Below are 25,106 nucleotides of genomic sequence, written 5' to 3' on the forward strand. Positions count from 1 at the left end.
AGTTAGGAAGCATTCCATCTTCTTCTGTGAAATACTTTGAGAAGGCTAGCTATTAAATCTTCTTTGAATGTTTGGTAGCATTCTCCAGAGAAGCCGTCTGGTCCTGGTCTTTGTTTTTTGGAAACTTTTGGATCACTGTTTCAATCTCTTTCCTCATGATTGATCTATTCAGATTCTCTATTTCTTCTTGATTCAGTTTTAAGTGGTTATATGAGTCTAGAAATTTATCCCTTTCTTCTGCGTTATTCAATTTGTGGGCATAAAGCTTTTCACAGTATTCTCTTATGATCCTTTGTATTTCTTTAGTACTGTTGTAATTACTTTTCTTTCATTTCACATTTTATTTATGTGAGGATTCTCTCTTTTTCTCTCGGTGAGTCTGGCAAAAGGTTTGTTTGAGTTCTCAAAGAACCAGCTCTTAGTTTCCTTAATTCAATTCTACTGTCTTTTAGTCTCTATTTCATTTATTTCTTCTCTGGTTTTCATTATTTGCCTTCTTCTGCTGACTTTGGGCTTAGTTTGTTCTTCTTTTTCTACTTCTATCAGGTGCATTTTAAGATGACTTACTTGGGATTTGTCTTTCTTGTTGAGGTGGCCCTGTATTGCTATAAATTTCCCTCTTATGGCAGACATTGCTGCATCCCGTAAGAGCTGGTATGTTGTATTTTCATTTTCATTTTCATTTTTATCCAGGTATTTTCTAGTTTGCTTCCACTTTGATTTCTTCCTTGATCCAATGGATGTTCATAGCATTTGTTTAGTGTCCACCTATTTCTGCCTTTCCCAGTTTGTTTCCTGTAGTTGATTTCTAGTTATATAGCATGATGCTGAGAAAAGATGGTTGGGATGATTTCAATCTTCTTAAATTCATTAAGGCTTGCCTTGTTTCCCAACATATGGGAGAATTATCTTCGAGAATGATCCATGTGCACTTGAGAGGAATGTGTTATCTGCGATTTTTGGATGGAAAGATTTGCATATATCTAAGTCCATTTTATCAAGTGTTTCATGTAAATCCACTATTTCCTCATGGTTTTTTGTCTGGATGTTCTGTCCATTGATGTAGTGGACTGTTGAGGTCCCCTACTACTATTGTGTTGCTGTTAATTTCCTCATGAAGTCTGTTAATAATTGCTTTATGTACTTTGGTACCCCTGTGTTGGGTGCATATATATTAACAAATGTTTTCTTCTCTTGGCAGAATGTCACTTTTATCATTATACACTGCCCCTCTTTGTCTCTCATTGTCTTTTTTAACTTGAAGTCTGCTTTGTCTGATAGAAATATGTCGACATCTACTTTCTGTTTTTTGCCATTTGCTTGGAGTACTGTCTTCCATCCCTCCACTCTGAGCCTATGCTTGTCTTCAGAGATGAAATGTGTTTCCTGGAGGCAGAATATTTTTGGGTGTGATTTTTTAATCATCCTGCTATTCTGTGTCTTTTGATTGGAGAATTCAATGTATTTACATTAGAGTGATTATTGATATATGAGGGCTTAATACTGCCATTTTATCCCGTTTTCTCATTTTTCTATGTTTCCTTTTTTTCTCTTCCTTTCTATTTCTGACTGCCATTTCATTTTTGTGGTTCTCTGAAGAGGTTTTCTCACTTTTCCCTCTTTTTATGAATTGTAGCTCTGCTCTGATTTTTTCTTTGGTGGTTACCACCAGGATTGTATAAACGATCTCATAGATGAGATCATCCATTTTCTCATAGCCTCTTATCTCCATTAATCTAATCAACTTCTTTCCCTTTCCTCTCCCCTTCTGCATTATTGCTGTTACAAATTGTTCTGCTTTTAATGTTCTGAGTTTTTGAGACTAAGTTGAAGTGTTTATCCTTACTTTTGATGCCTACTTTCCATTTATCTCTTAACTTATAATGGAATCTTTGCCTCCCTGTTCTGATACAGGGCTGCAGTTTTATGATCATGTCTGTCTATTTGTCTCATTACTCAGAGCTTTGTAGACCTTTGCCTTTTTGTTACTGGAGTGAGGGCATCTTTAATTATTTCTTGTTGGTGAAGTCTAGTGGTGATGAAATCCCTCAGCTTTTGGCTATCTGGCAAAACTTTTATTTCTTCATCAGATCTGAAGGGAAGTTTTACTGGATAACGTATTCTTGGCTGAAAGATCTATCTTTCAGTATTTTGAATATAACATTCCATTCTCTCTTAGATTGTAGGGTTTCTTCTGAAATATCTGCTGAAAACTGGATAGGGTATCCTTTGAAGGTTGTTTTCTTTTGCCTTGCTAGACTCAATATTTTTCCTTTGTCATTGACTTTTGCCATTTTTAGTGTTATATGCCTTGCGGAAGGGCTTGTAGCATTGATGTAATTAGGCATTCTATTAGCTTCATGTATTTGTAAATCTGGAACCTTCCCCAGGTTTGAGAAGTGATGAGCTATTATTTCTTAGATCAAGCTCTCTGCTACTTTCTCCCACTCTTCTCCTCTGGAATACCTGTAATCATTATGTTTCTTTTCCTAATTGAGTCAGATATTTCTCAAAGAATGAGTTCTTTTATTTTAAATCTTAGTTCCACCTATCTCCTCCTCCACTTATAGAATTTCTATAATTGTTGTCTAAATCACTAATTCTTTCCTCCATACATCTGCTCTACTTCTTAAGGAATCTAGATTACTTCTTTTCTCATTAATTGTCTTTTTCATATCCAGAATTTCTGCTTGATCATTTTTTATACTTTCAATCTCTTTGTTGAAGAGGTTCATTTTATTCCTGAGCTCCTTGATCTGTCTTCTTGTGTTCTCTTGTAAATGGTTGGGTTTCTTTATGACAGCTATTTTGAATTCTCTGTCATTTAGGCTGTTAAATTCTGTGGCTTCAGGGTTGGTTTCTGGAGAATTGTCATTTTCTATCTGGTCTGAATTGTTGTTGCTTTTTCTAATGGTGTTTGATGAACTAATATTTATTTATTTATTTATTCATTCATTCATTTTTGATGAAGTTTAGCCATGAGCTAATGCCTGTCTCCATCATCCTGTTTTAGCTGAGGAATCTTGGCCCTGAGAAAATGGCTTGCCCATCTTCCTCTATTTTATATGTAGGACACCTGCATCTGTATGGATTGATAAGAAGTACATAGGTCCGTGCCTGGGACCTGAACCAGTGAATCCCGGGCCGCAAATGCAGAGAACATGAGCTTAACCAGTACGCCACTGGGCTGACCTCTGAGCTAATCTTTTGTGATGGCATTTGTGGTAGTATTAGGTCACAGATTCCACCCGTTACCACTAAGGGGAAACAGGAGCAGAGTTTCTGGCCTGACCTCATCTGCTTGAAACTATGGGGGTTTTATAGATGCTTGCCTCAGGATGGGGTGTGTTCAGGCACTTGTGGGGACTATCTGTGGTGGGCAGGGCTTCATTTTTGGACAAAACTAGTACCACTCCTAGTGCCATGGGGGCATGCTGGGCTCTACCTCCCTGCCAGGAAAGCAATCACCAGTGGGCTAAGGGCTGCTGCTGCCTCTTCCTACAGCTACTCTGGGACACATTTCCTGTTTTGGGGCTCAGTGGCACCATGGGTACTCACATAAGCCTAGAATGTGCTTCCTCCAGCATGTGTTTCTGCTGCAGTCTCTGCTTGTGGTCCACAGGGCTGCTATGCTTGGTGGGCAGGGCTTCGTCCCTGGGACCAAGCTAGGGCCACTCTTTGGCACTTTAGGGGCCCAGTGGACTCCCCCTCCCTGTTGGTAAAGCAATCAGAAGTAGGCTAAGGGCTGCAACCATCTCGCCCCCTACAGTTGCCCCAGTGCATGTTCCCACTTTCAGAGCACTCATGCTGGGTTGGGAAGTGTCTGTGTGCATGCACAGGGCCACCAGGGGAGAGTAGGGAGTGCTCACCTTTCTCCACCACTCCCCATGGAGCCAGTCTCTCCATGCTCAGATGTATAGCTGTGTGTCTCTGAGGCATCCTGCTGTGCTGTGTGAGCTTCCTCCATTGGTCAGCGAATCTCCGCTTACTTATAATTCAAAAGGGGGAGAGACAAAGGGAACATCTAACTCTGCCATGTTGTTGCAGTCATACCACATGAACTTAACAACTACACCCCCTGGCCAGCCACCACCGCAACCTTTTTGAAGGGTCTCTTTGTTAATTGTCTTTTGTTTATACTTCTGCCAAATTAAATTTATTAATATTAATAAGTTTCTATTCACAAAATTAAGGCATTAGTAAGTTAATAAAATAGATTCTTAATTATGTTCATTTGTGTTCCTTCTCCCTTGAAGGCACTAATTCATTACTCAATGTGAATATTCATTTCACAGTCCCAGTTGGTGGAAGATTTCCAAGAATTGCGGAGGAAATTAGAGGATATGAATATGTTCAACGCCAATCTGGGGTTCTTTTTCCTTCACTTTGCCCAGATCTTGATTTTGGAAGCCCTGGCTTGGCTAATGCTGTGGCATTTTGGCAATGGCTGGTGTATTACAATATTCACTTCCTTTCTTCTCACAATTTCTCAGGTAAGCAAGCATCCTAAGCCCAGGCAATGGCTTCAGGGAAAAGCTTAGAATTTTTCTTCTGTCTTTAGATTGTTGTCAGCTGCTGCCTGGTACTTCCTAGCAACCTACTCATCAGCATCTCACACCAGCAAATTACCAAACCTCACCATCCCCCAGTTCTCTTGTCTGTAAAATGGCTATAGCAAATTATGTTATGGAAGTATGCTGAGGACAGCTAAACAAGATAATGTAGAAAATACCTAGTATGTGGTAAATATTTAATTCATGGCAGTTGCTACTCTTTGCTCAATTTGATCCACACATCTTCAGGAACTGCAGTTCTACTTTCAGCCATGTAACACTCAGCTTATATTTCATTCATTTAGCAACCAAGATTTATCAATTCATCAAACCATGAATTGTTCAAGAGCAAAGACATCTCATTATATAAGAATTAAGAATGTATAGATTTTGCCATAAAGGACAACCAGCAGCTGGCACATAGCAGGGTATTTGATAAATCCTTGTTGAATCAAATATGAATCTCTGAGCATGGACTTCTATGAACACAACACAGTGTTGTGGACATAAACCCCAATGCATGTGGTCCCTGCCCTTGGAAAATGAGTCATCCACTGGAGGAGACTGTCATTCAAATATCTAACATACTATATGACACAATGACATGGATGCCAAGGAGGGGAAAGAGCTTGTCCTATTGGAGAGGAAAGAGGCATTTAATTCTGATCGGAACAACTGTAGAAGGTTTTAAGAAGAAGTAACACCAATGTCAATTCCAGAATTTCATATGCTATTTGTCTTTGAAAAGCTAACTTCTCTTATTCCACGAAAAGCAACTTTTCAAATAAGAAAGGAAGCAAACATTTGTTTGGTGTTTAGCATAAGCCAGTCACTGTACACATGTTTAAGCCGCATAAAAGCTCCGTGAGTAAGATGTTATTATCCTCGCTTATCAATGAAGGATTAAGGTTCAAGCTACTAATAACTCACCAAGATTCGTGCAACTCATAAGTGGTGAAGAAGGTTTAGAACCCAAATCTGCCTGACTCCACAGGTCATGCTCTTTCCACTCCACACTGAAAGATTTTGACAGTGGCAGGAAGAGCATTCTCAGCTGGAGAACCATCTGTGCAAAAGCATGGAGGTGGGGAAGAATGTGACACGTGTGGGAAATAGAAAGTAAACTTAGCTTGAGCTCAGAGAAGCTCTCCCACTCTTTTTCTCAGACGGACTCCTGAATCTACTATCGTGCTAATTTATGAATTAGTTCTTGACTTCCCAATTTCTCTAACCACAATTTGGTCTCTTCTAGGCTCAGAGTGGATTTTTACAGCATGATGCAGGACACCTATCCATATTTAAAAAGTCCAATTGGAACCGCCTGATGCACAAATTTCTGATATGTCATCTCAAGGTATGAGATGTTCAGGAAGTATGATGGGATTCCTGAACATCATTTGCTAAGGCACAGGTTTCCAAGTTTCTTTGTTCGCTCATCTCAATAAAACTGTTTGTATAAGCCCACAAATAAAAGTAGATATATTAACAATGTATGTATTATATATACATATATTTACATATACTAATATGCAATATAACTTTGTAATATATATGCTAAAGTTAGAATTTTATAAGGATAACATTTATCTCTATTTAAGAAATTCTAATATTTTTCCTTATCCTAGTAAACTATTTGGTACCTCCTTAAGAATCCACCTTACAGGAGAAGGATTGTGACTTTACAAATGGAGATGTGCCTGTAAAATCATGAGAGGGAATATTCTTAGAAGGGGTCTGGACATTTATCGCTGGGAAGCTAGGGGATGCCAGAAAGCCTGATTAATTCCAGAAGGGTGGGACTATGAAGAAATAAAGGAAAAAATGCAAGAAAATAGATAAACCCTGAAGAGAAAGAGAAAAAATGGGCAAGAAATTACAGATGGCTCTGTTCAAGATTCTTGGGTTACCAAACCTAGACTGCTGAAAAAACTGCAGAAAACCAAGGTGGTGATGATGGCAGTTGGTTTTATCCCCCCAACATAGCTCCAGGAGGGGAAGCACACACTCCTATGCAATGCACACTGGGTGCAGCACCTGGCAGAGTGCCTGGCACATAGGAGGCCTTCAATAAGTATTTGTTGAATGAAGGAATGAACGAGTGAATGAAGAAAGAAACCTAGGTAACAGAACAGGATTGCTAAGAGTGGCTTCTAGCCCTGCCTCTGATAATGCTCATTATGTGACCTTGAGTAAGTCACATACTATCTCTGGCCCTCAGGGTTCCCATCTCTCACATTAGGAGCTAATATTGAGGAGTCATTCTGGCTCCTCCATTCTGGCTCTCATTTACAGTCATCTGAAGAGCTTTTAGAATACACTGCTTCCCAGGTACAGGTAACCTCTCTAGAGGTTCTGATTTAATTCATCTGTGGTGGGGTCTGGACGTCAGCACTGTATTGAAAGCTCTCCAGGTTGATTCTAACCTGCAGCCAGGATTAAGAACTGTGGCTCTAACATCAGACCTGCCTTCTGTAGGAACTCAGCCACTAGTTAGCTGGGTCACTTTGATCAAATTGCTTAATGTCTGTGAACCTCAGTTTCTTCAGTTGTAAAATGGAGATAGATGATGGCTTCAACCCGACAGGGATATTGTTAGGATTATATTTCATATACCTGTGTTGTGCTGAACACAAAGCATGACATATGGGAAATGCTCAATAACTTTCAGCTGTTAATAATACTAGGAATAATCTTTCCATAATCAAAATGGGGACCCAGAATAATTAAGAAAAATGTTAAATTGTTATGGTACTAAGAAGATAGGGAATTAGACTATAAATCATGGCATCATTAAATTGGAAAAATCTTAGAATCACCTAGTCTTCTTGTATACTCTCATTCTGGTTGAGCAAACTGAGGCTTAAGTAGATTAGACAACACAGGGTTGGATCTAGATTCATATTAGAAATATGTCTGCCACTCAAAATGGTTAAAATGAATAATATATTGTCATTATATGTGACAAGCTTCATTTTACCAGAAAATTTATGTAGGCACACTATTCTGCCCTTTATCCACCAGTGTTGGATAGTTGAAGTGTTTCTGGATTCGCTCAAAAATCCTTATCACAGAAATAATGCAGAGATGGTTCCTTATGTCATCGTGAGATTCAGGTAATGGACACTTCCACCCTCTCTCCCCAATTCCAAAGACGTCAGAGGAAAAGTGAGACTCGTCTGCCCTGGAGTTGGTTTGTTGCCAGTGTATGGAATATTTCAGATCAGCCCCACTCTAGCTGATGCTTTTTTAAAAATCCCTGAGTGTATACACAACTTTAAGAGTCAGTGAGTGGTATGCACTTTGATAGAAGTTTGGAGTGTGGTGGGGCCCCAGAAGGAGGACTGGAAATAGTGTAGCACCTGTTGAGATTGAAATATCATGAGACATTCAAAAAGAAATGTTTGGAAAGTGACTGCCCATTAAAGCATAAACTTCAACAGAGTGACCTGGGACTGGAGAGAATAAGAGAGAGATTCCACCATAAGGGTATTAGAAAATCTTAGAGGTGAGATGAGAATACCACTCCTGATGGATTGGAGTAGGGGGGTGGGTGCTAAGAGAAGACACAATGAATACTATAGAAAGACAGCGCTTACAGATTTTCAAACATGCTCATCCCTCTCTACCATAGATGAATCAACCAACATAGTCCAACAGAAAAATAATGCCAACCACGTTTAAATGACTTGTCATTTTAAATTTTCCAGTAACCACATTTTAAAAGGTAACTTTATCATATATATATATATATATATATTCAAACATTATCTTTTCAACCTGTACTCAGTATATAAATTATTAATAAGACAATTTAAATTCCCTTTTCATCCAGAGTCCTCAAAATCTAGTGTGTATTATATACTTCCAGCCAATCTTAATTTGGTCACATTTCAAGTGCTCAATAGCCACATGTGATTAGGGGCTACTTTATTAGACAGGCAAATCTAAAACACGTGTAGGCCAGTTATTGAGAGATGTCAAATACTGAATAAAAACTACTGCTACTGCTTATTCTTCTATAAATGATTAACAACAGGAGAAATGAGAGGAACTTAAATATTGCAATGTGCCAACAATTTATGTACAGCCTCTCATGTCTCCCCAAATGACCCATGGATAAAAATGTCATTATACTGTATTTGCTGGAGATGAAATTGAACCTCAAAGAGGATGAGTGATTTGTCCAAACCACGGAGCAGTGTTTATCTGGTTTATGAAAGAGGTTGATGTGTTTCTAAATCCTGTGCTCTATTAAGGTCTGCAGACTTTCATTCAGAGAGAGAAAACCAGAAACGACCTCATCAGAGATGATGCAACCTTGGCATCAACTGTAATAATCTTACTCACATTTATTTTTATATGAGAGCATTGAAGCCTGTTCATTCAATGATCTGAGCCAAGACCCCCTACAAAATCATTTCAGATCTATAATTTTTTGAAATGTTCATTGAAGCAGGATTCTTCAAAAGGAAAGGCCAATTTTTTTCCACAGAACTAATTCAAGCCTTGGAGCCGAGGTTTCTTTATTTGTAAAATAGGAAGAATACTCTCCGCCCCATCTACCTTCAGACTTTTTTTTAAACGAGAATCAAAAAATAGACAGATGGAAAAACAATTTATTTCCACAAGTTTTTATGATTTTTTCATTATCAAGAGTTGTTTTAGCCTGAATCAGATGATTATTTGTCTGTAGGCTTTGAGAACTTCCAGTTAGTGAATCACCCTGTGACCTGGTTGTGGGGACAAATTTGAGAATCTCAAATCTCTTATTTTGACTTTGGAGATGCCTGAAGGAATCTGTGACAGTGAAGGATATTTCAGGAGAGAAATCTTGCAGCTAATCAACCCTCTCTTCTCCTCAGGCCATGTCGAGAAACTGGTGGAACAGTGGACACTGGCAGCATCATGTAAAAACGAACATCTACCACAAAGACCCAGATGTTAATTTACTACCACTATTTCTGGTTGGAGATTTGCAAGCTGTTGAGGTACATTTAGAAATCATGGGCACCAGAGAAATGTCCCTGGAAGTGGTTCTTGGAAAAGTCTTCAGCCTTGCTTTGGAAACATCAAGCTGGAAGTTCCAGCTTCAATCATAGTCTGAGGGCACCTCTCCTTTTGCATCCAGGTTACAAATTTGAAATAACTGAATCTGGGATTGTAAGAACAGGAGGACATGTGGAGTGTATGACTCTATGACCATAAAGGTCACCCAGTCCAACTTCCTGCAGTAGGAAATGTGATAACCATATCACTCTGCTTCAGCAATCCTGATGGCAGAGGGATCCCCGCTCAGTGCCTGTCACTACCTCTGGACAACCCAAGCTAATATTAGACAATTAAACTAGATGACTGAGGTTGACAATGACTCTTCAAAATTTAACAAACTTATAGAGACATTCATTAGAGAAGACCTGTCGGTATATTCAAAACTCACTAAATCACAAACAACTAAATAGCTAACTATCTCAACTAATTCCAGCTCAGCTAGAAGATACTATGCTGTTATTTTTAGTTAATGTTCATTTTGATTCATTTACACATGACCCACAGCCCAAGTGCCTTGTAAGACACTTAGAGCCCCCACCACTAATTTGTGCTTCTTAAACAACAGAAAACAAAAGGGAAAAGTCAGCTCCAGAAATTGTCACATGTTGATTATTTTCCCCAACTTAAAGTCATCATGTAAAGAACAATTGCTAAATTTCTTAGGAGGTAATCTTTTTTCAACAAAGGAGGTATAAGAACAGCCACAGAAGTCTCTCTCCTCAGGGAGAAATGGTAAATCTTGAGAATCAGGTACTTAGGAAGACAGTGTTATCCCTTTCTAGAAGAATTTAGGAGTTTTGTAAAAACAAAAGAGGATAGTTTTGTCAGTTGCTGCCCAAGTCCTGTGGTACATAAACCAAAAACTGTACAGCTTTTTGAAAATAGGTTTTCCCAGCTTTGGGGAACTCACCTTCTTCTGCAGCTGAATTAGGAAATGAATATACTGCCTAGACTGAAAAAGAAAATTCTGGCTGTTATCAAAAATCACTTGCTTTTGACCATGGCTCCACAAACAACTTGGACTGCTGTGATGTCTGTGGACTCCTATGCTCATCACAAAACTGTGTCGTTTTAATTTCTCTAGTCCTCCCCCCAGAGAAAGAGAAATTTGTCTCACCGAAGTTCATGAAGCAGCCTGACCCTCTCCAGAAGTGCCTTCTTTAGAGCCATATTCAATACGCCTGTTGCCTCTTCAAAAATGACGTAGGCCACCTCTCCAAGTTTTACAGCTGCTCTTGGGACTTATGCCTTGAAACATAGAGTTCTGTACATTATAGTGTCAAAGCTACCATACAAGATATTGCTTAAAATTATTTAAACTCTAAAATTCAGTTACTTCACATCAAAAAATAGTTCTGAAGAGACTTGAACTTATCCTTTCTTCTCATTTTACTGTGAATCTTTCTACCACTATTTCCAAACATTCAGTCCTTCAACAAGGATGAATTAAATCTTCAATGTGTCAGGTCATGTGCACTGGAAAGACATAGAGTCCTCCTTTGGAATGATATTCACAACCAGTCTTCACCTAGGTTCACTAACTCCCAAGCATTTTCTACCTATTCTTTCTTCCATGCTTCACACTACTTAAATGTTTGAAAGTTTGAGAGTAACTGAAAATAGCTATTATTACTTCATCACCATGATATTTCTTTTTATTTCTCCAATAAGAGAAGGGTGGAAAAAGTCCACTATCCAGAAGAGAGGAAATCTATATGTAGAAGTGAACTTATCAAGGAAATGAGGAAAGCAAGAGTCAAACACAGCCCACGGAGTTATAACTAAGTGAACACACAGCAAAAATACAGAGTGAATGCGAATTATCATTTATTCATTCATTCCTTTAATTAAACATTCATTGAGTCTGCTAGTTCCTGGAGTTATAACCATTACTTCTCCACCTGCTCTCAGGGTATTTGCTGTCTTGTGCACTAAAAGACTAAATTAACTGAGGAGACCCCAAGAAAATGAATCAAATTCCCTGTCATGAGATTATATATAATATCATAATGTCTTAGAAATAGAAAATCACCGCATGAGATCCATGATGATAATGATGGCACAAAGGAGGAAAGATGAGATAAATAGGAGGGGCCATGTCTATATCTTTCCTCGCATGACCATTCATTAAATATCTGTTGAAAGAATAAATATAGATGGAAACTGAGCTTCAAGCAGAATTCTATACACCACAGTTAAAGAAGAGCTGGGAAAACTCATCACAAATGTTCTTCTCAATCACCACTTCACTCCACATAAGTAACAAATTTTCACAATGGAATCGATGGGAATAAAAAAAAAATGATCGCAATCTCCATGGTCAATTTTAATAAACCATCCATGCAAGATTTGCCCACATTTAATTAAAGCAAAAAGATGCCAAAAAATGTCATCTCATTCCAGTTCTGGTTCTTCTAGTGCCTCTAATTTGACTGCTGGTGAACTTTGATTGGATAGCTCTTTCCATAGAGATTTTAAACACTCACATACACACTCATTCACACACGCAGATGTCTTTGATGTAGTGGCCAGAAGTATTGTCTTTTACCTAAATTTTTTTCTCTCTCCATTCAGTGTGGCAAGAAGAAAATTAAATACATCAATTATGAGAAGCAGCACCTGTACTTCTACATGGGTGAGTCTCCTTGCAGCCACATTTCTTCATCCCATTTCCTTGAGGCAAGCTGTTGTCAAGGCAGAAGGCAGACTGGAACCCTCCGTGTCTTATTTTAACTGGAAAAAGCTGCATGTCTTCTTTCAGACTTTCTGGGGTGAAAATCTGAAAAGGAAAATGGAAGAGCAAATAATAATTTTTAATACTCATCTCATCACTCTGGGTATAAGGCAGGGAAGGAGATGATCCAAGAAGGATGGAAGGCAGGATGCCAATCAAGGGGCTTTGCATCTGGGACTCTCATCATGGATAGACTAAACACCTGTCAAGAACAAAAGAATAGAAATATTTGAATCAGGAGGAAAGACAGATAGGAAAATAATGCCAAAGCATTGAAAGGATGATGCCAGAAAAAGTAGAGGAATGATAATAAAAGACACACGTAGATGTTCTGTGTGAAAGAAAGCTGGCTCTTCCCAGAGCTTACACACAGCTGTAGAAGATATCCTGGTGGACAGTTATGTATATATATATTTCTAATATACATATATGTACCTGTTATATATCTATATCTATCTACTGATCAATTGATCAATACATAGATAGGCATACATATAGATTTATATAATAGGTCTGAATGTGGTGCAGATATAAAAGAAAGCAGGGTAGCTGAATGATGCTGGTACCAATAAAAAACCTCGAGGGTATTATGTTAAGCGAAATAAGCCAGTCAGAGAAAGACGAACTCTATATGACTCCACTCATAGGTGGAAGTTAACATATTGACAAGGAGATCTGATCGGTGGTTACCAGGGAAAAGGGGAGGTGGGGGGAGGGCACAAAGGGGGAAGAGGTGTACCCACAACATGACTAACAATAATGTACAACTGAAATCTCACAAGGTTGTAATCTATCATAACATTAATAAAAAAAGCAAAAAACATCAGCAACAAAAATACTTTGCTCTTAATCAAAATCAAATTCATAACAGCTCACAAAGAAAGGTTTCATAGAACTCCAAAATATGCTCATCTAAAACGTTTGAGAAATAAGCCCCAATCAGGGACAGTCCCACACATTTCCTGTAGATCAGTGGTTCTTGACCAGGAGCAATGTTAACCGAATGGAATATCTGAAAATGTCTGGAGAAATTTTTGGTTATTAAAATGGAGAGGGAGGAATGATAATGGCATCCAGGGGCCAGAAAGCCAGGGACACTGTTATGTAATACAGAGGACAAACCCTAACAATAAAGAATTATCTCACCCCAAATGCCCACAGTGGTAAAGCTGGGAAAGTCTGTTGCAGATGATCTGATTTGCCCAGATGTTGGTTGCCAGTAGTCATCTGTAACATACCTTATCAGAGTGGCCTGTAGGGTCATATTTTGTGATATGGGAGCAGCTTCCACTGCTGCCCCTGCTTTAATTGGGCAGCCCTACCTATGGTAGCCACCTGCTCCTTTTGTTGCATGACCAAAATGAGGAAAGAGGACACTGGTGCTCCATTTTGAAAAGCAGCTGACCCCCAGACTAACTAGATGTGTGTTCACATAAGAAAAAAGCAGTTGGAGTTTCTTTTCTGAACTCACCTCCCATGTCTATAGTTCTACAATATGCCCTCAGCTTATGAAGAATGAATGAATGGTGTGGATTCACTGCAGAATGCCCACCTCACAAACCACACTACTCTCAGGAACTCTTTCACTGTGCCCTTTCTCTTCAAATGCCAACTTAGCAACTTGGGTACAAATGAGTCATACTCAAACTGTCAAAGAAAAACAGAGGTGGGCATTTGTTAAAGGTGGCACTACAGACTTTATTCAAGCTATTGCAATAGGAAAGAGAGGCTTCCTTATAAGCTGAGCTCAACTCTGGTGAAACAAAAAGAGGGAGACTTTAAACGCTGGGGCGTGCTAAAGGAAATTACTGAAAGACATTGAAGGGAAGGGAAGCTGGTCAACATGATTAGGAAATCTGTGTTCGGCTCTTACCCTCCCACAGAGACATGGATGAACGGCCCTATCTTTCCTGATGATTATATTTCAAAAGGATGACTCCCAGGTCCTCGAGAAAGATATCTCTGTATTATAGAAGATACATCTCAAAGGGGCATAAAAAAGGTTTATAATTGTAAGTTTTCTAACAGAAATGCTCTAGAAAAGGGAGGTCAGAGACCCATAGTCATGTTTTGGCTTGAAGAAACAGTACCTTCTGTTGACAGTGTTGAACTTTCTCAGGCAAGGACTTTAAGGGGACTGGGGTCCCCCCAGAGATGTGGCTTTGAACTGTTAGACACTGTGTTAGTGTTGTTCAAATATCTTAATGTGGAGAGTGGATGAAATAATTTGTATTGAGGGTTTGCAGAGTTTGAGAGCTTGCAGACCAATGCTGAGGCCTAGGCAAGAAGAGGATTCAGACGACTGGACTAAAGTTTGGTCAAGGAGAGGGTCTGTCAAAACCAAAGGGTCTGCATAAGATGACTTTGTGCTCTAGGCAGCCTCATCGGTGCTAGGAGAGACGCAAGTACATAACCCTCTACCCAGGCAATGAGTAAACCTTCTTTATTTCTGCCACGCAGACATATTGTTACTGGGCTGAATCCTAAACATTGTGAAGGACTGAAGAGAAAACTTGAAAGCTCATAGCAGAAGTTCTTCCAGGATCCAGCATTCCATCAAGAATGACTCAAATCTTCAAAGCTTCACTAGTCTCCTTGAAGGAGCTTGTACCAAATTCCTAGTTCACTCTCAGAGACTCAAAAAACCCAGTGGAGTCTAGGGTGTGGTCGTGGATATCCACCTTGCATTCTTTCTCAGGGACAACATATCCAGGGGTGGCATATGAAAAAGATAGACTCCTGCTCAATTGAGGTCATAATCTGCTCATTTATTCTCCATCTTTTCTTTTATTCTTTTCCAGTTCTTCCCTTCACCATGCCTATATATTCCCACTTCCTAACCGTGTGGCAGATAGTCCGGCAAAGGTGTTGGGAGGTGAGTAACTTGACTCATTCTCAGAAGCAACATCAGGTAGAAAATGGGAAATGAAAATGCTTGGCCCCTGCCAGACAGATCCTTGAGTAATGAGACATAAGATTTAGCCAGTATGTGAAGGGACCCTAACCCATTGAAAGGGAATTGAAATTGTGTTCAGAGCATCTAACTTTTGAGCACTTCTTTCTGCAGGATGTGGCCTGGATCAGCACTTTTTACATCCGCTTTTTCATCACATTTGGCCCTTTCTATGGCATCTTTGGAACCGTGTGCCTCATCTATTTGGTCAAGTAAGAAAGCAAGAATATCCTCTTATTCCCATAACCTGGATGGTCCTCTTACCATCCTTGTCTAATCACTTTGTGATTTGAAGAAGATTATGACACTATGCCCCATTCCTTATAACTGCAACGTTTCCAAGAAAATGTGAAAAAAAATTGGTTAAAATATTTTAATATGAAGAGATCCCTGGGAATAAAATTACCCAGTCTTCTCTTTTCTTCCCCACTTTCTCCATTCACAATTTCAGTATTCCATCTAATCCCAAATCCTTTAAAATTATAATCCAGTTGGCCTTCATAATCCTTCCCAAAGTTAATGGAAGGAGAGGAATTTTTTAAAATTACTTTATGACTGGAGAATTTCCCAAAACCAAAGTCAGAGAGATTAAATCCCTTTCTCGAGTTTATAGAACCAGTAAGGGCCACTGGCAGTGCCAAACCAGACATTGGAGCCAGCTCTAACTGATGACAAAATTTAGGCTGTCAATCACTTTGTATATTCAGTTAAGTTCTCTAGATATCCTTTGATCCTGCACCAATGTTTACAGCAAATTATTGAGTACTGCTCCCATACATTAGACAGTATGACAGGTTATGTGACCAAATGCTTAAAGTGTCATCTCTAGATATAGAGGGAAACAAATGACCCCCATTCTTTGGGAACTGTTGAGTCTCTTCCATTTCCTCCAATGCTCTGCTAGCTCTTGCAGCCTGGTGATTACCAAAGCACGCCTTAGAGTCATCACTTCCCCTTTTATTCTCTGAAAGGTCTCTTGAAAGTCCCTGGATAACATATGTCACCCAGATGAGCCACCTGTCAATGCAAATGAGCAGAGAAGAGAATCGGGACTGGGTCAGCACTCAGGTAATAATGGAGATCCTGGGAGAGGATACTTCAACCAGACTGATTAAGAGTGTTGTTACCTCAAATAATAATAATTCAGAGTCTGGGCAGGTGGCATAGTGGTTGAGTTTGCATGTTCCACTTTGGTGGTCTGGATTTCTTGGGTTCAGATCCTGGGTACAAACCTACACAGGGCTCATACAGCCATGCTGTTGCAGCCTCCCACATACAATATAGAGGAGGATTGACACAGATGTTAGCTCAGGGAGAATCTTCCTCAAACAAAAAGAGCAAGATTGGCAACAGAGGTTAACTCAGGGCCAATCTTCTTCACATCCACCCAAAGAATTAATCATAATCATAATCATAATCATAATTCATATTTATCAAAATGCTTGACAAGGGCCTGGCACTGTCTACTTCTTTCTATGCAACTACATGAGGCAGATGTTATGATTATTTCCATTTCATTGATGAGAAAATTGAGGCATGAAGAAGTTGAGTAACTTGCATAAAGTCACACAGCTAGTGAGTGGTAGAAGCATGTCCTAAACCTTTGCAGTTGGATTTCAGAGCTCTTGCATGCAACCAAAGTTCAATAAATTTCATTCCAAGGGCCAAATCCTCACTGCCTATTTTCATAAGTAAAGTTTTATTGGAACACAGCCATGCTTATTCATTTATATATTATCTATGACTGATTTCATGCAATGACAGCAGAATTGAGTAGCTGTGAAAAAGAATTAAAACATTTTCTGTCTGGCACTTTGTAGAAAATTTTACTGACCCCTGCTTTAAACCTTCACATGACAAAGCCTGTCAAGTGAATTTGAGATTCCTACAATTACAGAATGAATTTTTCACCTAGGAAGACCCTAGAATTCACCTCATTTCATTGTATAGGGAGAGAGGCCCAGAGAGAATACATGACATGCTCTACAAGCCTGCCAGTAATGATTAACAGAGTTGTGATCAAAGCAGAACAACCCTGCCTCCTAAGCCTTTCATTACCATGCCATGATTAACTCCAGAATCCAGCCAATATGCTGCTTCCTCCTCCAAGCTCATGTCCAAACTCAAGGCACCTTCCATGAAGTAAAGAATAGTGGTTCTCAAACCTTTGGTCACAGAACAACTTTACATTCTTAAAAGTTACTGAGAACGTCAAAGAGCTTTGGTTTTCATAGGTTATATCCATTGATATTTACTGTATTTGAAAATAAAATGGAGAAATATTAAAATATTAAGTTTAAAATGACAAGAATAAAACCAATGCATGTAAACATCAGATTCATGATGCCATTCCATGTTTAGCAAGCTCTGGAAAAATCCATCATACGTGGAGAGAATGAGAACGCAAAAGGCAAAAAGTATCTTAGAAGAATTACAGGAATAGTTTTGAGACGGCAGATCCCCTGAAAGAATCCTAGGGAACCCCAAGTTCTTCTGAAGTATACTTTGAGAAACACTGAAATAGAACAAACAGAAAAATTGCATTCAAAATGACAACAACCCCAACTGGAATTAAACATTAGAAAGGCATTGAATCAAATGACATTCCTGAGGGTTCTTAATCTTGGCAGTCTGGAGAAGCCTATGAATTCCTTCTCAGAACAATGTTTTTAAAATACATAAAATAAAATGCATTAGACTAAAAAGGAAGCCACTTATATTGGAATGCACAGAACTATTGAATGCCTTACTCCTCATTTAGAAGTCATTAAGTCCACGTAATGGAAATGGTATTCTAACACCTACAATCTGTACCAGAACCTTACAATCCCACTTCCAACTTCCAAAGTCTTCATGAATGACACTTCTGTCTTCTGTATCCAAGGGCTGATAGTAACTTTTAGCCCCTTCACATCCTACATATGTTTTCATATCTATTGCCTTGTATATAGTTCTTAGCAAAATATCTTATTAATTTGTTAAATTGTAAGCTCCTTGAGACCTAGGACTGTGTATATCTTTTATCCCTCGTAGTTTCTTACACAAAATAGGTACTCAATAAGCACTTGTTGACTGAATAAAAGAATAAATAAACATTTTCTTTGTTTGACCTTTGGACTCATTTACATCTAATGTAATCTTTTTCTTTGCAGGTCTTGGCAAGCTGTAATGTGGAACAGTCCTTTTTCAACGACTGGTTCACAGGGCACCTGAACTTCCAAATTGAGCACCAGTGAGTGATAGGAAGAGTGATAATAGTGATCAGAGGGGCAAGGGCTATCACTTATAACATCACCCCCATACAGTTCAGAGCAGAGCCCTAGGCTCGAGATACCAGAAGGAAAATATGAACCAGAATTCTCTAAAGGCTGCTATATTTCTATTAACATCAACTGTAAGGAAGGGAAGAAATAAAAGATGGACATATAATAATTTTGAGTAAATAGAGTGAAATCTAGAGTGAAAGTACCAGCGCCTGAATCACAGATTCCTATGGACTTAGGAATTGGTGATTCTTTTCTTTGCATTTGGCTAGCTGGGAAAGCCCATGAAAAATCACACCACTTGGATAAAAAGTTGTGTTAAACTGAATTACAAATTAATTTAATTATCTATGTATATCTATATCTTTACAGCCAAGGTTACAAAATAATCCATGAGAGAATCCAATCCCTCCTGCAATTTCCAAATCGTACCTGGAAATACTTTACCAATGGGTCAGTTAGGTAGACATGTGCCAAAGAAAGAGAAAATGATAATTCTTTGAGAGTCAGTCAATCTAGAATATTCAGGGGAGGGACTTTCCAGATCCTCTCTGTCTAAGCCATATCTGTGATAGTCAGAGAAGGAAAGAGATCTTATGTCTATGCATGATATGTTCTCATCCTTGCTCTCATGTTAGTCTTTTAAAATTCCAGCAACCAAAGAAAGGATTATTATTCCTATTTTACTGAGAGGGAGGTTAAAACCATAGAAGGTCATCTGGTGATTAGTGAAAACTTTGGGTAAAATCCCACCTCTCCTCACTTCTTACACCTGTCTTAGGACTTTTCTCCACATATCATGACTAGAGCTTATTGAATCCTATTTTCTTGATACAGTAGTTATATGGATAGAGAGAAACAGAGATGGAGATGGAGGGTGGTTATCTCTAATTCTCTAGGTCATTCAAATGGTAGAAAACCCCATGCTTCCATTTGCCCTGGCCAAATAGAAATAATTTCAATGGAGCTAATAGTTATTTTCTTAGCTCTTCCTAAACATTTGCCACCCACCGGGCTCACAGAGGGTTAAGAGATAAAATGACCGTGTTTTGCGAAGACTTTTTGAACATCCCAGAACAGAAGTATTGTGCAAGGTCAAGGTTGTGTCTGTATTGCAGATATAATTTTATTTAGTAATAGGAAAAGGACGCCACTCCTTCGAGTCTCTCTTTAGGTCCAAGTATTATATCTCTCATCTCTGTTTCCCTAGTCTATTCCCCACAATGCCGCGCCATAATTATCACAAGGTGGCACCTCTGGTGAGGTCACTGTGTGCCAAGCATGGACTGCAATATGTGAACAAGCCCATGTTGAAGGCGTTTGGAGATATTGTCAGGTAATAAAAGAGTCTCTCTCAACTCAAAGCTCTCATTTCCTTCACTGCCAGTCCCCAGTAAATTTCCTAACTAGAGATTCATTCATGCAACAACCATTCATTAAGGTGCACCTGTGAATGCCCACTATGGATATGAGTCTCTACAGGGCACAACATCAACACCAGTAATGATATCATAATTCCTACTGTTACCTACTGCTTTCTAGGTACTTCCTAGTGAAAATGCCCTGCTGCCCTACTAAACTTCAAGTTTCTTAAAATCAAGGCTGCATATTATTTGTCTTTCTATCTCCTGCTGAACCTCTACCTGCTTTAGACATGAGTGGTGGAAGGGACAGTGAAATCCTCTGGTCCAGGGTTGCAAACGTAGATGCCTGCAGGGTTTGGTGGGACATAAGTGTGTGAATGAGGAGGAGGTGACTTATCCACTATATACTGACTCCAGGGGTGACTAACCAAGGGTGGTGAGACCTGGAGAAACTGGAAACCCATCCTCATCCTGAAGCATTCACAGTTCCCTAGAGAACATTGTGCTGGTCAAATTAACAGCCAGTGATCTGGGTTTAATAACTGTCTCTTTCTTTCAGGATTGAAAACAAAACAAAACATCATTTTGAATGATGCCAACAAGGCCAGGCCCAGTCTGATCTGATCCCTAACTAATGCTCTAGTTTCAGACTCTCTAACACTGCCTTCCTTCTCTTCTGCCCTCCAGATATCCAGTTTCCCTTCAGTTGCTGCATAACTCTTTGCTCTGTGCCATTTTATTTCTTTTGCCACCTTGTCTTCTGCTTAGAGGGTTCCTCCAACTCAGCCCCTCCCTTGAGTTCACCTAGTCAATTTGTGTTGACTCTCCAAGGCTCAAGTCAAATGCCTTTTCCTCATCTCAATCTTCCCTGACCCTAACACTAATACCATCACATGCTCTTGCAGCACCTGGATCTCTTCATTCATGACCTTTATCACAGTTGTGATTAAATAACATATTGGTTAATAAATTATTTAATATGTATCTCCCAATCAAGACCGGGGACTCCATGTGGAGACAAGTCACTTCTGTCCTAGTCATTGCTGTAGCCCCAGTACCAAGAAAAATATTTTTCACAGTATAAAATAGCATGGGTAGGTGGATATAGAGTGGGGTGATTTACAAGTATCTGCTTTATCTTATAATGACTCAGAGAAGCCCTTTTATTGTAAATAGTAGAGAAAAGGATAGGTGAGGTCTTGGGTACATAAGAAAATAAGTGGAGGAAAAGCTCAATCTCATCCATAAAGGAAAGTTGAAATCAACTGCTAAAAACCAATTCAGTGCATATGACTTCCTCCACTGGGAAACAGAAAAAGACGTTTTGCAGATATAGTTGAAAATGACAACATTGCCCTGAACCAGGTAAAAGAACCGATGTTCTGTGGAGTAGCTCCTTTATATTAGAGTCTCACCTTCTGGTGATTTTGTTTCCCCCTCCCACAGGGCACTGAAGAAATCTGGAGCCCTCTGGAAGGATGCTTACTACAAAACAGGGAAACATGATGAAGAATCTCAGACTTAATATGCACGCAATTGCATCTCTGAAGGGGGTTGGTGAATGTGCAAGAGTTCTTTCCTCTTTAACTGTGAGCACCATTGGCATACCTGAGTGTGCCAGGAGTGTGAGTTCCAAGAACACATGGTTACCTCCTTCCCCGAAGATTTTCTCAGCAAATAAGAAGCAGAGGAAACACAAAATGGCTTTGGTCAGGGTGACAAAAGGGAGATAGGAGGCAATGTTTTCACTTTTTCAAAAGGATCTTGAACTTATTTCTACCAGTATGCCTTAGTCAGATTATGTTGGTCACCTGGCATGAATTGAGGGACCAGGCAAAAGCTTTACTGATGAAGAAGGCATAGGCCAAAGTGGGCCAGAGCAGAGACCTCTAATGGGGTACTTTGGAGAACAGTGCAACTGCGTTTAGAAGAGAGTCATGTATTCAAGAAGTTCCTACTGAAGCACAAATTTTTGCTTATTCCTCTTTCAAATGTGTCAACTTCATTTTCATTCAAAATTAACTATAATTATCATTAAAGCCTCTTAATATTTCAATATTCACCTTAGATTTTCATTATTGTACATGGCTATGCATAACAAATGTGTATAGTTACATATTTGCTGTCCAAGTTATAAAATCTCTTAAAGGAGCTTTCCACATCCAGGCACAATAGCAACTGTTCAAGCAGGTCGAGTTTCAATATTTAAAGGTGACTAGTGTTCTGCTAAAGAATAGACTGTTCCTGAGTGTAAGATTTGTTTGCCTAATCTCTACTGACCAGAGCAGAAATATGGTACCTCATTATTTGGTGACCCTAATGAAAGAGAGAGATTTGTTTTCTAGAATGTAGCCCCCAGGCTATGTCAAGGCATTTTGCAAGCTTGGCATCAAATTAGGCATGTCTTAGGATGAGAAGGTTTCAATGCTAGAGGATGAGTGGACATTCTCAGTAGTATACTAATACTGAGAGTCTGTGCTTCTGCTCATGTAATCATGGGGGCATGTTAAAGCTGACCTCAGCTGCACGGAGGGAATGCATAATATCATAAGCTTCCATTCTCATCTCCAAGTGAGCCAACACTATTTGTTTCTCCATGTCTTGCATTCTACCAGGGAGCGTTTCATTCCCTTCCTCCAAACACTGAAATATGCTCTGTCTGTTTGTTTCATAATTAAATCCCTGGATTCAGAAACAAAGACCCTGTGGCAGAAGAGAATGTGATGACTTGAAAGAAGCCACTGGGGCTGAGGCAGAGTGCACAAGGGCCAGAGTGGTACAAGGTGGGGCAATGAATGACAATACGTTAAATTGCTCAGCAGTCCTGGGGATTAAGCCATGCACGTCAAAGCTAAGAAAAGAACAACTGTGTGTCTTGGAGAATTGGACAGTGAAATGGTAATAATATCAAATAAAGAATATCAAATAGGGAAATTGAGCAGAGAATGCAAAGGAAAAAAGGCTTTATTGACTTCATGATTGTCATAGTGCAGCCATGTACCACATAATGAAGTTTCAGTCTATTATGGACAGAATATGTGACAATGGTACCATAAAATTGCGATGGAGCTGGATAATTCCTATCACCTAGTGATGTCATAGTTGTCATAACATTGTAGGACAACATGTTACTCACATGTTTGTGATGATGCTGGTATAAAGAAATCTATGGCTCTGCCAGTCAAATAAAAGTATACCCTGTACAATTATGTACAGTAAACAATACTTGATAATGATAATAAATGACTATGTTACTGGCTTATGATAGTCTACTATACTATAGTTTTATCCTTATTTTAGTGTGTGCTCTTTGTACTTATGAAAGAAATTTAGTTTAAAACAGTATGCCGTGTTATACCAGCAGCAGCCTCATAAGTCTCATGTTGCCTAGGTACAATAGGTTATACCATATAGACTAGGTGTGTAGAAGACTATACCATCTGGGTTTCTGTAGTACACTCTGTGGTGTTCACACAATCATGAAATTGCCTAATGATGCATTTCTCAGGATGTACCCTCATCGTTAAGTGATAAGGACATTTTAAGGCCTGGATGGATCTGGCAAGAGACGGCATTCCTTCTGCTGGTGGATCTATAGATGACTTCTCCTGCCTATAGTCGAGGCTGCAAGTGGGATTTGGGTACAGTGGTTGGTTTTCTGTCTGATCTGGTCCAATTTCCAGAGATGCTCGAGTATCGTATGCTGTCCTGGTCACTAGATATATCAAGGCGTTGATTCCTCATTGTCAAAGCTGGTCAGCTTTGTAGTTCCCCAAATGGAATAGGTTGTAGGCAACTGAACAATCCTGGGAGATTTCAAAAGATTATGTAGGGGAAATGTGAAATCAGTTAAAAAATATGCTTGGTAAGAATAAAACGTGTATGATGGAGTAAATTTTAACTTGCTTTGTGCTAGTCAATAAGATAATCAGTTTCCTGAATTCACTATCTCAACTGATGTTTCTCTCCCACCCTGTTGTTACTGGCATTCACACTTGGTGAGGTGTGCAACTGCATTTCTTTGCTTCTACAATAAGCCTCCCAGAGGAGGAGAACCAAGGCCTTTTACTTTCACAACTCCCTAGACCACTGCGCATTGAGTTAGAATTTACATGATCCTTCCTGCAGGTCATTTGATTTCTGCCCTCTGTACTATAGGGCTCTGAATTGTGGTTGTACGAATGAAGGTAGCTTAGTCAGCCAGGATTCTGCCTCATTAAGCTAAATGACTCCTGAGAGTTATGCTATGGCCCTACCTAAAACTCTTCAATGGACAAGCCATGAAGATTACCAACAGATTTTGCCTGCATTATTCCTACCCTCTGCACTCTGCCCCACCTGGTACCATTCTGACCCTTGCTTCCTCTATTTCAGTGCCAAAGGCTTCTTTCAAATCATCACAATCCCTTCTGCCACAGGGACTTTGCCCCTGAACCCAGTGTCTGAACTTCTCCTTCACTCTTCCTGCCCTCACTCCTTCTCACCTGGTTAGTTGCCACACACCTTCAGATCTCAGCACCATTATCACACCCAAGGGAAGCTTCCAATGTAAGTCAAGGCCTTCTGTAATTTATGGGGTAGCAATTATTACAGGTGTAATTTTACATTTATTTGTGTGATTCCTTAATTAATTTGTCTTCCACTCTATCCTGCAATATCCATGACAGCAGGGACTGGGTGACATGTTGGAGACACTCAATAATGGTGTTCAGAGGATAGGAAGGAAGGAAGGAAAGAAAGAAGGGATAGAGGGAATTAGAGAAGGAGGAAGGGAGAGAGGGAGGGGGAAAGGGAGGGACCAATGCAGGAATAGATATATGTGAATATAATTCATTCTAATTAGATACAAAGGTAAATTTTAGCAACTATAGGAAAAACAATTCTATATTCTAACTCAGAATTACTAAATTTCCTACCAATATTTAAGAGCATCCACCAAGCCCTAAGTACTGAGCTGCAGCCCTCATGGGCTTTGTTCCATTTAACCTGTATACCAGACCCATGAGTAAGTCCTATAATTAACCTAATTTTATAAATGAAAACCTTGGGGATTAGGGAGGCCAAGCAAGAAGTCGGATGTCCCAGGAAGGAAATGAAGGAAAAGGTTTCAGACCCAGGGATGATTGACTCCATAGTGAAGGCTCATTAAGTCCCATGCCAGGAAATTCCAAATAAAGGGGAGTTAAGAGG

At 39.4% G+C, this 25,106-nt stretch overlaps 1 protein-coding gene across 1 annotated transcript in view; it reads left to right on the forward strand.

Annotated features, from left to right (window-relative positions):
* Window positions 1–23,811, forward strand: part of LOC100066553 (fatty acid desaturase 2-like protein FADS2B) — a 36,396-nt gene extending 12,585 nt beyond the window's left edge. The window contains exons 3-12 of the mRNA XM_001496785.4: window positions 4,296–4,493; window positions 5,806–5,907; window positions 9,416–9,541; window positions 12,177–12,237; window positions 15,138–15,211; window positions 15,404–15,501; window positions 16,261–16,357; window positions 18,442–18,521; window positions 19,763–19,888; window positions 21,363–23,811. Of these exons, the coding sequence (XP_001496835.4) occupies window positions 4,296–4,493; window positions 5,806–5,907; window positions 9,416–9,541; window positions 12,177–12,237; window positions 15,138–15,211; window positions 15,404–15,501; window positions 16,261–16,357; window positions 18,442–18,521; window positions 19,763–19,888; window positions 21,363–21,441 (1,041 nt within the window). The 3' untranslated portion in view covers window positions 21,442–23,811. The remainder of the gene's footprint in view (window positions 1–4,295; window positions 4,494–5,805; window positions 5,908–9,415; window positions 9,542–12,176; window positions 12,238–15,137; window positions 15,212–15,403; window positions 15,502–16,260; window positions 16,358–18,441; window positions 18,522–19,762; window positions 19,889–21,362) is intronic.
* Window positions 23,812–25,106: the final 1,295 nt, after the last annotated feature.

This window comes from Equus caballus, chromosome 12 (assembly GCF_041296265.1).
Source record: "Equus caballus isolate H_3958 breed thoroughbred chromosome 12, TB-T2T, whole genome shotgun sequence".
NCBI lineage: Eukaryota > Metazoa > Chordata > Mammalia > Perissodactyla > Equidae > Equus > Equus caballus.